At 48.5% G+C, this 11,632-nt stretch overlaps 1 protein-coding gene across 1 annotated transcript; it reads right to left on the minus strand.

Annotated features, from left to right (window-relative positions):
• Window positions 1–10,491: 10,491 nt before the first annotated feature.
• On the minus strand, window positions 10,492–10,899 carry LOC137838678 (uncharacterized). The gene has a single exon (XM_068647912.1). The coding sequence runs from the start codon at window positions 10,897–10,899 to the stop codon at window positions 10,492–10,494; it is 408 nt and encodes a 135-aa protein (XP_068504013.1).
• Window positions 10,900–11,632: the final 733 nt, after the last annotated feature.

Raw genomic sequence — 11,632 nt, forward strand, 5'->3', positions numbered from 1 at the left:
GATAACGGTAACTGTGAGCAAAACTGAATTAGGAGACAAAAATAAATTTTGAAAAGCCTTAACAATTTTGCACCAGTACAAAAAGAATCAATTATTTTGTAAAATAACAGATTTATTTTTGTGCAGTAAACCAGTTTTTGAAAAACTTGAAACAGATTCTTGAAAATGCTTTTAAGTAACCCTTGTGCCTCAGCTCGTCATTATTGTTATTATATAAGGTAGACTCATAGTGCAAAAGGATATTTAACAAATTCTAATCTAAAAAGACTCATGAACTTCATTCTTCATAAACCTTCAAACAAGATGTCTTCATCAAACACTTCATTTTGCAAGTTGAGTAGAGTCTGCAACTATCTTTAACAATCTCCTCCTCTTTGATGGAGACAAATCCCCATTGCTTTGAAGGAAGACTCACGGTCAGTTTTATAGAACCTGCATATAGCACCTGCAATTTGACAAAACAGACCAGAGCAAACTACCAATACTAGTACCTACATTTCTTCTCCCCATTTGTTTTCATCAAACATGATTGGTGCACAAAAAAAAAATAGACAAGCATAATAGTTTAGAGAATGTTTAAAGTGCCTAAGTACATTACAATCCAAAATAGAAACAATGCAGAAAAATTAAAAGCAGTGTAGAGAATCATAAAATACAGTCCAGAGAAAAATAATTTATCAAGTAAACAGAGAAAATCATTTCTCCCTATAATAGAGCTCTACTAGCTACTCTTGAACGCCTTCAATTTGATGATCTAGGTTCTGAAACCTAGCATGTGTCATCTCAAAATATGTCCTTTGGTCAGCAGAAAGAGTATCCTTGCGATAGAGAACTTGCCTTTCAAAAATGGGTAAAGGTTCACCACGATACTCAGGTTCATGGCATGAAACAAGAGCATTCATGGCATTTGCAGCAAATTCTTCATGCATAGATGGGGTTGGTGAATGTTGATGCACGCCATGAGGTGATGAGTTATGCATCATGTTTCCTCCTTCTGAAAACCCATCTTGGTGAGAGTAGCATTGTCTATCTCACTAACAGCCTTGATAGTCTTATTTCTCTCATCAGTGGTGTCCACCTCGAAATAATCAATTAGTTTGGAAACAAAGATGGCATATGGAAATTTATAATCTGTGAGCTTTATTGATTTTAACATATGTTCCATCATGATGCAAACCCAATTGATTTTAATTTGGTTCATTATACAATGTAGCATAATTAAATCTTCCTCATGGAGAACATCATGGTTACTACCTCTAGGTGTGAGTTTCCATGCAATGACATAGGCCAGGATGCGAGGAGTTAAATTCAGATTATCTACATGGAACCGATTTACAAGCTGAGCTGGGTTCCTTACACAGCTTTTGTAGAACTGGATTTTGTTGAATTCCTGAATTCCAGTTGTGGTCCCTTTGCTCACCTTCAGTCCAGAATATTTCACCCCAGCTATGTTGTTCCAAACTTCATGTGAAATGGTTAGCTTGATCCCTTTAACATACTGGTCCAGATTTCTCCCATCAAGAGTAAGATTTATGTAGAAGACCTTTATCAAATCAGGATATATATTTCCAGTCATTTCCAAAAAGTTCTTCAGCCTTTGATGTTTAAAAACAGGTCTTGATTCTTTCAGTCTTTCTTTTTTCATCCAAGAGAATTCCAATACCTTTGGAATGTTGATCTGTTTCCTACTCATCTCATGCATGAAGGTTGTCATGGCTTCTGTATTACCAACAAACCAATTCTCAAGCACTCCATGGTTGTTGTTGGGTTGCTCTCGGGCTCTTCTGTTTTTGTGTGAGGAGGATGCCATTTTGGTGTTGCTTTATCTGCACAGAATGGAGAAAAAAAATTCTAGAGATTGTGTTAGAGAAGGGACCTGTACCGACCAGGTAGTCGGAAGTGGTGACGTGGCAGCAAGGGATAATATAGGCGTGTTGAGCGGAACACCTGGCTGACAGAAGGGAAGTACATCGGGAAGTCTGTGTAGTCGCCAATCGTTAAGGTGGCGTTCTCTGATCTTTAGCATGTATAACCAGCGGGCACTAGGCTTGTGTCATAGTCGCCGAAGGATCAGGAAGGCTTGTTTAGGGCTTTCAAAGGGCACGAGTACGAAGGACGAAGTTATCAGATGACCATTCCCTAGCCAGAGGTCGAGGCAAGGGAACAGTTTACCAGAACATGCACGATGGGCAAGTAAAGCAGATCGTGATAGCAGCAGGCGAGACCACAGAGAAGGTATATGTGGTGACGCCCCGTGCTCGCCGCTTAAAGGGTCGCGCTCCAAGGAAGCTGTAGTTACTCCTCGCATGGGTAACTTAGTCGAATAGCTTGAAGAGTAGAGGTGACGCTCAAGTAGAAGGTAGCTCTAGATGGTGACACGTGTACAGCTGGATGTGAGCCACATGTCCAGAGATGTAACCGTCAGGAGAGAGAAAGTGCTCAGGTATATAAGAAACTCTAACGGATTTCTGAGGTACGCGCGTTTAGAACACTTCTTTACGCTTTTGAGAACACTTGAGTACGCTAAGAGAACATTTGCACGGTTCCTTGAGTTTTAGCTTTTCTCTCTTAGTATTTGGTGATTCAGTCACTGACTTGAGCGTCGGAGCGCGATCGGCCGCAGCGGCGCCACTCTGTCTTTTTCAGGTTCTTGAGGAGAATCGAGGTGCGAAGGACGGAAGCTAACGTGGTGCAAAGCCGATCCAGAAGGAGAATCCATTGACGTGGCAAGGCTCTTGCGCTCAGGTCAACCGGCAGGATCATCAGGCGCCCACCATGGGGCTGTGTAAAACCTGTTTCCCATCCACAGCGTAAGTTCTTGAAGTTTCTGCGATTCTTGTGTGGTTGTGTGCTGGTGCAACCATTTTCGGCGTTTTTCACCGTTCGTTCGAAGTTTTGATCGGTAGTTTGACGTTCTTCACCGTTCGTTTGAGCTTTCGTTTGGTAGATTGAGGTTTTTCACCGCTTGCTTGAGTTTTGTTCGGTGAGTTGAAGTTTTTCCCCGTTCGTTTGAGTTCTTGTTCGGTGAGTTGAAGTTTTTCGCCGTTAGCGCGAGTTTCAAAATCGAAGACTTTACCGTTCGTTCGTGTTTCTGACCAGTGAATCGGGAGTTTTGGTGGAGAAGCAGTAGGTTCGTGTTGTGATTGCAGGTTTCTGTGAAGGTTTTGCATCCCAATCGATCGGTGTGTTGTTGTGGTTACGTTCTTGGGAGTTCTTTGGAGTTTGAGAAGTTTTGACCGATTGATTGCTGGATCAATCGTTTCGCTGGTAAAGGTTTTGTTCACTGAAGTCTGATTTGTTGATTTTTCATGAGAAAAATGAGAAGTACGCGTTCCAGTCCCGTTGTGCCCGCTGCTGCAGAAGGCGCCATGACTATGGCGCAGATGATGGAGATCATGCGCGCGTTGCAAGAGAATGTGAAGGCATCGCGCATCGAGCAGGCGAAGATGCATGAAGACCTGGTTGCTTCTCAGGCCAGCAATGAGGAGCTCAGCAAGGTCACGGAGGAGTTGCGTCAAGCTCTTCAGGAGCAGAGAGGACGCACAGTTGTTGAAGAAGTTGCGCCGTCATCGCCGCCGCGCGTTTTCCCAATGTCGTTCGCGCAGGCGATCACGGACACGCCAATCCCTGCGAGCGTGGTACCTGTGAAACCTTCTTTCCTTGGCGTGGAGGATCCTGAAGCACATCTCACTACGTTCCACACGCAGATGATGCTGTCAGGAGGCTCAGATGCTGTCTATTGCAAGATGTTTGTGAGCACGCTCTAGGGAACAACGCTGGAATGGTTTGTTAGCTTGCCTACAGGTCACATAACCAATTTCCAACAGTTTTCGAAGCTTTTCGTCGAGCAGTATATTGTGAACAAGGCGCCACCTAGGGTGTCTTACGACCTGTTCGACGTGAGGCAGTACCAGGGAGAGTCCCTCAGGGACTATTTGAATCGCTTTGGGGCACAGATGGTCCGCTCGCCTGCTAAAGACGAGGAGATGTTGGTATACGCCTTCAAAATGGGCGTGCTGCCGAGACCTTTCTGTGAGGCGCTGATTAGGGCCCACCCCGCCACGTTTGTTGAAGTTAGGCGACTTACGGTGGCCCACATCGCCGACTAGAGTGAGGTCGCCGAGAAGAGAGGGAGCGTGGCCCCTGCTAGGCCACGAGCCCAGACTAGAATCCATCCGCAGAGGGTGCTGGAAACGACGGCGGCTAAGAAGGATCAGAGGACTCGCCATCCTTATGATCCAAAGAAAAACAAGGGAAGGGGCCCAGGGCGCCCTAGGGAGTTCAATTGCCCACCCAGGTACCAGTTTGTCATGGGATTGGCGTACCTGATCGCCATTCCCAACATAACTGCCAGGCTTAAAGCGCCTGAGAAAGTGGGCGACAAGGTGTTAGGACCAAAACCAAACGCCTGGTGTGAGTTCCACCAGAGTTTTGGTCACACCGTTGATTCGTGTTTGGCCCTGGGATACCAGCTCGACGACCTGGTCAAGAGCGGTTTCTTGAATGATTACCTGCTGGACAAGAGGACGGGGGGTCCGTCAAGCTCTCAGCCGGCGAGTGGTGAGGGTCAGCAGCATGAGATGCCCACTCATGGCGAGATCCACACCATCGCTGGAGGTTTCTCGGGTGGTGGGTGCACTGCATCACAGCGAAAGAAGTATGCAAGGTCTGTGATGGCAGTGGATGTGTTTGAAGACCACTCGCCGGATGTGGACATTACATTCACAAAGGAGGATCTCAGGGACGTTGTGCCTCACGACAACGATCCCATAGTCGTCTCGCTAGTCACGGCGGGAAGGAAGGTCCATCGGGTACTGGTGGACCAGGGAAGCTCGGCAGATGTGATGTTCTGGCCGACTTTCACCAAGTTGCAATTACCCCTTGACCAGCTAAGGCCCTATGGAGGGTGCTTGTATGGGTTCGCTGACGATCAGGTGGAGGTCAGGGGGTACATTGAGCTGAGAACAACGTTCACGGATGAGGTGGCCTCGAGGACGGAGAAGATCAAGTACCTCGTTGTGAACGCCCCCTCAGCGTATAACATTCTGTTGGGAAGACCAATTCTCAACAGAGTAGGAGCTATGCCCTCGACCAGGCACATGAAGGTTAAGTTGCCCTCAATGGAGGGGGTGGTGATCACCATCAGATCTGACCAGAAGGAGGCGAAGAAGTGCTATGAAAATAGCCTCAAGAATAAAAGGTCAGTAAGTTACATCACCACGACGCCGCCTCCCGGTGTGAAGCCCAGGCCAACAGAGTGGCGAGTTGTTGATGCGGCGATGGAAGTGGCCGCCGGAGGCGATGTCACCATGATAGATGCTGAGGTTGAGGAAAAGAGCGTCGGACGGGAAGAGGAAGCGAGAAATCGCCCAGAGGAAGTGAGGGAGTCGGGAATCGCCAGGGCGGTGATCGCCAGGGAAACCAGACCTAAACCCGTCGAGGAGTGGCTCGAGAGGGAGATCGGGGGCAAGGTCTTCAAGTTGGGAAGATCCTTGGAGGGTGAGCTCCAAGACCAGATCGCCAAGGTGATAGAACGGCATCTGGATGCTTTTGCATGGTCTGCTTCAGACATGCCGGGGATTGACCCCGACTTCTTGTGTCACCATTTGGCAATGGACACACAGGTCAGGCCAGTGCGACAGAGAAGAAGGAAGTTTAATGAGGAGAGGAGACAGGCGATTAGGGATGAAACACAGAAGCTCCTCACCGCAGGCCATATCAGGGAAGTCCAGTACCCTGAATGGTTGGCTAATGTCGTACTGGTGAAGAAGAGCAACGGGAAGTGGCGCATGTGCGTCGACTTCACAGACCTGAACAAGGCTTGTCCAAAGGATTCATACCTTTTGCCAAGCATAGATGCCCTGGTCGACAGTGCAGCAGGGTGCAAGTTGCTGAGTTTTCTGGACGCCTTCTCGGGGTATAATCAGATAAAGATGCATCCTATGGATGAAGAGAAAACTGCTTTCATGACTGAGAGATCGTTCTACTGTTACAAGGTGATGCCCTTCGGGTTGAAGAATGCGGGGGCCACGTACCAAAGGCAGATGGATAAGGTACTTGCACCGATGCTGGGAAGGAATGTGCAAGCGTATGTAGATGATATGGTCGTGACCTCGCTAGAGAAAAGCAAGCACGTCTCTGATCTGGAGGAGCTGTTTACCACGATTGCCAAGTTCAGATTAAAGCTAAACCCCGAGAAGTGCATTTTTGGCGTGGAGGCGGGGAAGTTCTTAGGTTTCCTCTTAACTGAAAGGGGAATAGAGGCAAATCTTGATAAGTGTGCTGCCATCTTGGCGATGAGGAGCCCGACTACCGTGAAGGAGGTGCAGCAGCTTACAGGTCGGATGACCGCCCTGTTTCGTTTCGTATCAGCTAGTGGAGAGAAAGGCCATCCGTACTTCCAATGCTTAAGGCGAAACAACAAGTTTGTCTGGTCGAAGGAATGCGAAGAAGCCTTCGTGAAGCTCAAAGAATACCCGGCGAGCCCGCCGGTTTTGTGCAAACCTGTGGTGGGAACCCCTCTCAGGTTGTATTTTGCTGTAACTGAGAGGGCGGTGAGTGCGGTGCTCGCCCAAGATCAAGATCAGGCCCAGAAGCCTATTTATTTCGTCAGCAAAGTGTTGCAAGGACCGGAGATAAGGTATCGGGCCTTGGAGAAAGCTGCACTGGCTGTAGTATTTTCGGCGAGGAGGTTGCGCCACTATTTTCACAGTTTTACAGTGCTGGTGATGACCGACTTGCCCATCCAGAAAGTCCTGAAGAAGCCTGATGTAGCCGGGAGAATGGTGAAGTGGGCGGTGGAGCTGTCGGAGTTCGACATCAAATACGAGCCTCGAGGACCGATCAAGGGGCAGATCTTCGCTGATTTTGTGGTCGAGCTCTCGTCAGAAGCGGCACGAGTTGAAGGGGACGATTTTCGTTGGGTGCTTTCGGTGGACGGATCGTCTAACCAGCAGGGTAGCGGTCCTGGAGTCATTCTGGAAGGACCCAACGGCGTGCTGATAGAACAATCCTTGAGATTTGCTTTTAAAGCCAGCAACAATCAAGCAGAATATGAGGCGTTGATCGCCGGAATCTTGTTGGCTAAGGAGATGGGGGCTAGGGTGTTGATGGCCAAGAGTGACTCATTGCTAGTCACTGGACAAGTAACAGGCAAGTTCCAGGCCAAGGATCCGCAAATGGCGGCTTACTTGGAGTATGTGCAGGAGTTGAAGGGCTCCTTTGCCTCGTTCGAAGAGTTGTGCATGTGCCCAGAGAGCAGAATGCTCGAGCAGACTTGCTAGCCAAGCTCGCCAGTTCGGGCAAAGGGGGTAGGCAGAGGACAGTTATCCATGAAACTCTGAAGACGCCTAGAGCGTTTGTGGCAGACCACCTGGTTCTTCAGATAAGCAAGTCGACGGAAAAAGCAGCGAGGAGTCACAGGTCCTTGACCCAGGAGACCTTGAGATCGCCGAGAATAAGAGCATGTCGGGGGGAGAGGGTGAACATGACGCAGGTCTGCGCTACGCATGTGCCAGACACATGGATAACACAGTACCAGCGCTGCCTGGCAGACGGCCTTCTCCCGCTGGATCCGACGGAGGCTAGGAAGATAAAGAAGAACTCCAGCAAGTTCACCATGATCGATGGCGAGCTGTATAGGTTTGGGTTTACACACCCACTCCTAGAATGTGTGCACGGAGAAAAATGCACTAGAATTATGGCGGAGCTCCATGAAGGTATATGTGGGAGTCACGTCGGGGGTCGGGCTCTGGCTGCAAGAACTCTCCGTGCAGGTTATTACTGGCCAACGATGAGGGTGGACTGCAAGAAGTATGCACAGTGTTGCAAGAAATGTCAGCATCACGCCGATTGGCACAAGGCACCTCTAGAAGAGCTGAAGTCGATTTACAGCCCTTGGCCATTTCATACTTGGGGAATTGACATTCTGGGACCTTTCCCATTGGCGGTCAGGCAGATGAAGTACTTGGTGGTGGCGATTGAATATTTCACCAAGTAGATCGAGAGCTTTGTATGGAAGAACATCGTGTGCCGGTTTGGTGTGCCTAAGCGCCTGGTGTCGGACAATGGGACTCAGTTTGCAAGTCACCTACTGAAGAAGTTGTGTGAAGAGGTGGGAATACAACAGGTGTTTGCATCCGTCGAGCACCCATAGACAAATGGCCAAGTAGAGTCTGCCAATCGGGTGTTGCTGAGAGGTTTGAAGAGAAGGCTAGAGAAAGCTAAGGGATCGTGGGCTGAAGAGGTACCCCGCATAGTTTGGGCGTACCATACCACCGAGCAGTCAGGAACCCACGAAACCCCATTTAGCTTGGTCTATGGATGTGATGCAATGATTCCAGTTGAAATCCAGGAGAGCTCGCCGAGATTCCAGAACTTTGTGGCGGAAGACTCAAACGAAGAAAGAAGGTTGAATCTGGACTTACTGGATGAGGTTAGGGAGGAGGCGAGAGTAAAAGCCGAGGCAGTGAAAAGGAGGATTGAGCGAAGGTATAACTCGAAGGTGATGCCAAGGCAGTTTAGAGAGGGCGACTTGGTGATGAGCAAGGTCCATCAGTACGAGATGGAGAACAAGTTATCGCCTAAGTGGACATGACCGTTCAGAATAACCGAGGTGCTCGGGAACGGCGCCTACCGCTTAGAGACGTTAGAAGGAGGGGCGATTCCTCGCACCTGGAACGCCACACACCTCAAGTTATATTACAGTTAAAGCTTTGTAACTAAAAACGAACATAAAGAGATTTACAAGCTTTATGTTAAAACAGTTTGAAGGGGACACTCTTTTTTCCCTAAGGAGGGTTTTTAATGAGGCCACCCAATAAAGAAGAGTTTTCAAAGTTATGCTGCATGCTTTCTAGTTTCAAGTTTTAAAGTCCCCATCGTTTTTCGGCGATTGGCGGCATCAGTTTAAAGTTTTAAAGTCCCCATCGTTTTTCGGCGATTGGCGGCATCAGTGAAAAGTTTTAAAGTCCCCATCGTCTTTCGACGATTGGCGGCACCAGTTAAAAGTTTTTAAAGTCCCATCGCCTTTCGGCGATCGGCGGCAGTAGTTAAAGTTTTAAAGTCCTCATCGTCTTTCGGCGATCGGAGGCACCAGTGATGATTAAAGACCTCAACGCTCTCGTGCGTCTTGAGGCAGAAAGAGAAAAAGACCTCCTCGACTTTGAGCGAGTGCAGGCGAGAAAGAGAAAAAGACCTCCTCGCCTTTGAGCGAGTGCAGGCGAGAAAGAGAAAAAGACCTCCTCGACTTTGAGCGAGTGCAGGCGAGAAAGAGATAAAGTCCTCCTCGACTTTGAGCGAGTGCAGGCAAGATAAAGTCCTTCTCACCTCAGAGTGAGTTCAGGCCAAAGAAAGTCCTTCTCACGTCAGAGTGAGTTCAGGCAAGATGAAGTCCTCCTCGCCCTTGAGCGAGCGCAGGCGAGAATAGAAGAAGTCCTCCTCGCCTTTGAGCGAGTGCAGGCGAGAACAGATTGAAAGACCTCTCTGCACAAGCAGATAGAGGCAAGGTTAAAAGTTCTCAGTGCATCCAGGGGGAGGAGATGTACGCCCTGGGCAAGTTGAGGCACCAGAAAAAGTCCTTCTCACCTTAGAGTGAGTTCAGGCAAGATGAACTGAAAAGCCAGGGGTGTTCATGACCTTAAACGGTGGGGAAGGAAGGAAAACGCCTTTCCTCCTTTAAGTGAAACATCAATATTGGCTTAGTAAGACCAGAGAAAGCTTCCACGCTTGTAGGCGGTGTGAAGACAGATAAAACCCTTCTCGTCTTGAACGAGTTTAGGTGTGGCGTGAAGGGTGAAAGAAGTTAAAGGATAGCTAAGGTAGGTTCAAAGAGAACACCTCACTATCCAGCTCGTTGTTCTGAAACTCAGGGAGGTAGAGAAGGGTCCGAAAGGCGCCTCTACCCCCCAGATGAGGGAACAATGGTCAAGTGATGAAGGCAAAGAAAGTTCACATCGCCAGAATCCTACGGCGATCAGAAGAAATCCAGGCAATGACGGGAGTAAAGGCTAACTTTGCCGGGCAGATCAGGTAAACTGTATTGTGATACCAGTTTAAGTTAAAACCTGCTGCCTAGTAAGTAGCTTATGTTGAGGTTTATTGCCTTAAGTTTGCAAGTTGTATTAAATGTCATCGTTTGAGAGTTAATAGTTGCTTAAGTTTTACTTTGAGTTAACAGTTTGATAAATTGTTATAAGATTAACAGTTTGTTCAAGTTCAAAGCAGTGAGTAAACGGTTAAGCCCGGGGAATCGCTGAGTTAATTTGTTTAAGCAAGTTTCACCGGTTATATTGACTAACCACACAGCGATTAAGAAGTATTCAAAGAGAAGTATTAGAAAACAACTGTTCAACGTTGAAAGTTATACAAAAGTGGCTATTCAAGTTTGAACACGAATGAGATCAAGTATATAAGCAGAAGAAATTACATATAAAGTTTTTGCAAACAAAAATAAGCGCCAAGTTTCAAAAACAAGGTGATGGATGAAGGCAGCTAGTCTTCAGAGGGCACGATCTTCCCATCCACCACCTCGTTGCAGATTGATACCATGGAGAGGTCGAGCTCGGGGTATTGGCATGAGACTTGCTCCAAAGCGGCATCGAACCCGGCGGCAAGGACTTGGGCGGAGCTTTGCTCGAGCTCTTGTGCTTGTTTCTTCAGCTCGTCGGTTTGTTTCTTCAGCTCTTCGGTTTCTTCACGAGCCCGAGCAAGTTCTTCAGTAGCCTGTTTGCCCTCGTCTCGAGCCTGAGCCAACTCTGCAGCAATCTTCGTGGCTTCCTCTCGAGCTGCAGCGAGCTCAGCAATGGCATCATCCCTCTCCTTTTCAACCTTCCCAAGGAGCACCTCTCGATCTGCTGACCTTTTTTCAAGGTTTTCCACCTTGGTCGCATCTGCTTTCATTGCAGCCTCCAAGTTTACCACCTTGAGCCTGTAAGGGACCAGTTTGCTCTCCAACTCGATCTTCTCTTGAGCTTGGAGGTGCAGTTTTTGGCGCAATGCTCGATCTCCGCCATCATCAGGTTGCAAGAAAGCTTTTCCGCCTCCATCCTTATCAGGCGGTTCGACTCCTTCAGCGCGGAATTCTCATCTTGGAGCTTCTTGTTGGAGTCCTTCACAGCCTTCGATACAATTGAGGGGAGATCCTCCGCCATCATCTTCAGCTTGGCTGTGAAGGGCCCCAAGATCTCTTCGATGGAGGGTGGGAGGCTTGAGGTTGCTGGTGGAGGTGCTGGAGGAGCTTGGTGCTGACTTTCACCACCACCCTCTTGAGTTTGAAGGGCAAAGGGGGCTTCTTGACGTGGTGGTGAAGTCGGAGACTCTGTTATCAAAATCGGCGAGTTATGACCACCCTCATCTCCTTCTGGTGCGGCCCCAACAATAGAAGTGGTTGAAGGAGGACCCTTTCCAACAAATACGAATGGCGTGGAGGCGCTTGGAGGGTTCTCTATGAAGTTTGGGTCGCTGCTCTCGACCACTGGGGGTGCGACGGCTAAGGGCGTCGCTTGGACTGGTGGTAGTAGAGCTGGAGGTGAGGGTGGTGTTGGTGCTTGGATTGCAGGTGGTGAAGAGGGGGCCACCCTTGTCCTCTTGGTAACGAGGCCATCCTCGGTGGTTTCTTCATCTTCTTCTTCTT

The sequence above is a fragment of the Phaseolus vulgaris genome, chromosome 4, assembly GCF_000499845.2.
Source record: "Phaseolus vulgaris cultivar G19833 chromosome 4, P. vulgaris v2.0, whole genome shotgun sequence".
NCBI classification, from domain to species: Eukaryota; Viridiplantae; Streptophyta; class Magnoliopsida; order Fabales; family Fabaceae; genus Phaseolus; species Phaseolus vulgaris.

Bases quoted from the DNA above. Each gene is read 5' to 3' on its own strand.
- LOC137838678 (XM_068647912.1), bottom strand. From the start codon at position 10,899: ATGAAAGCAGATGCGACCAAGGTGGAAAACCTTGAAAAAAGGTCAGCA.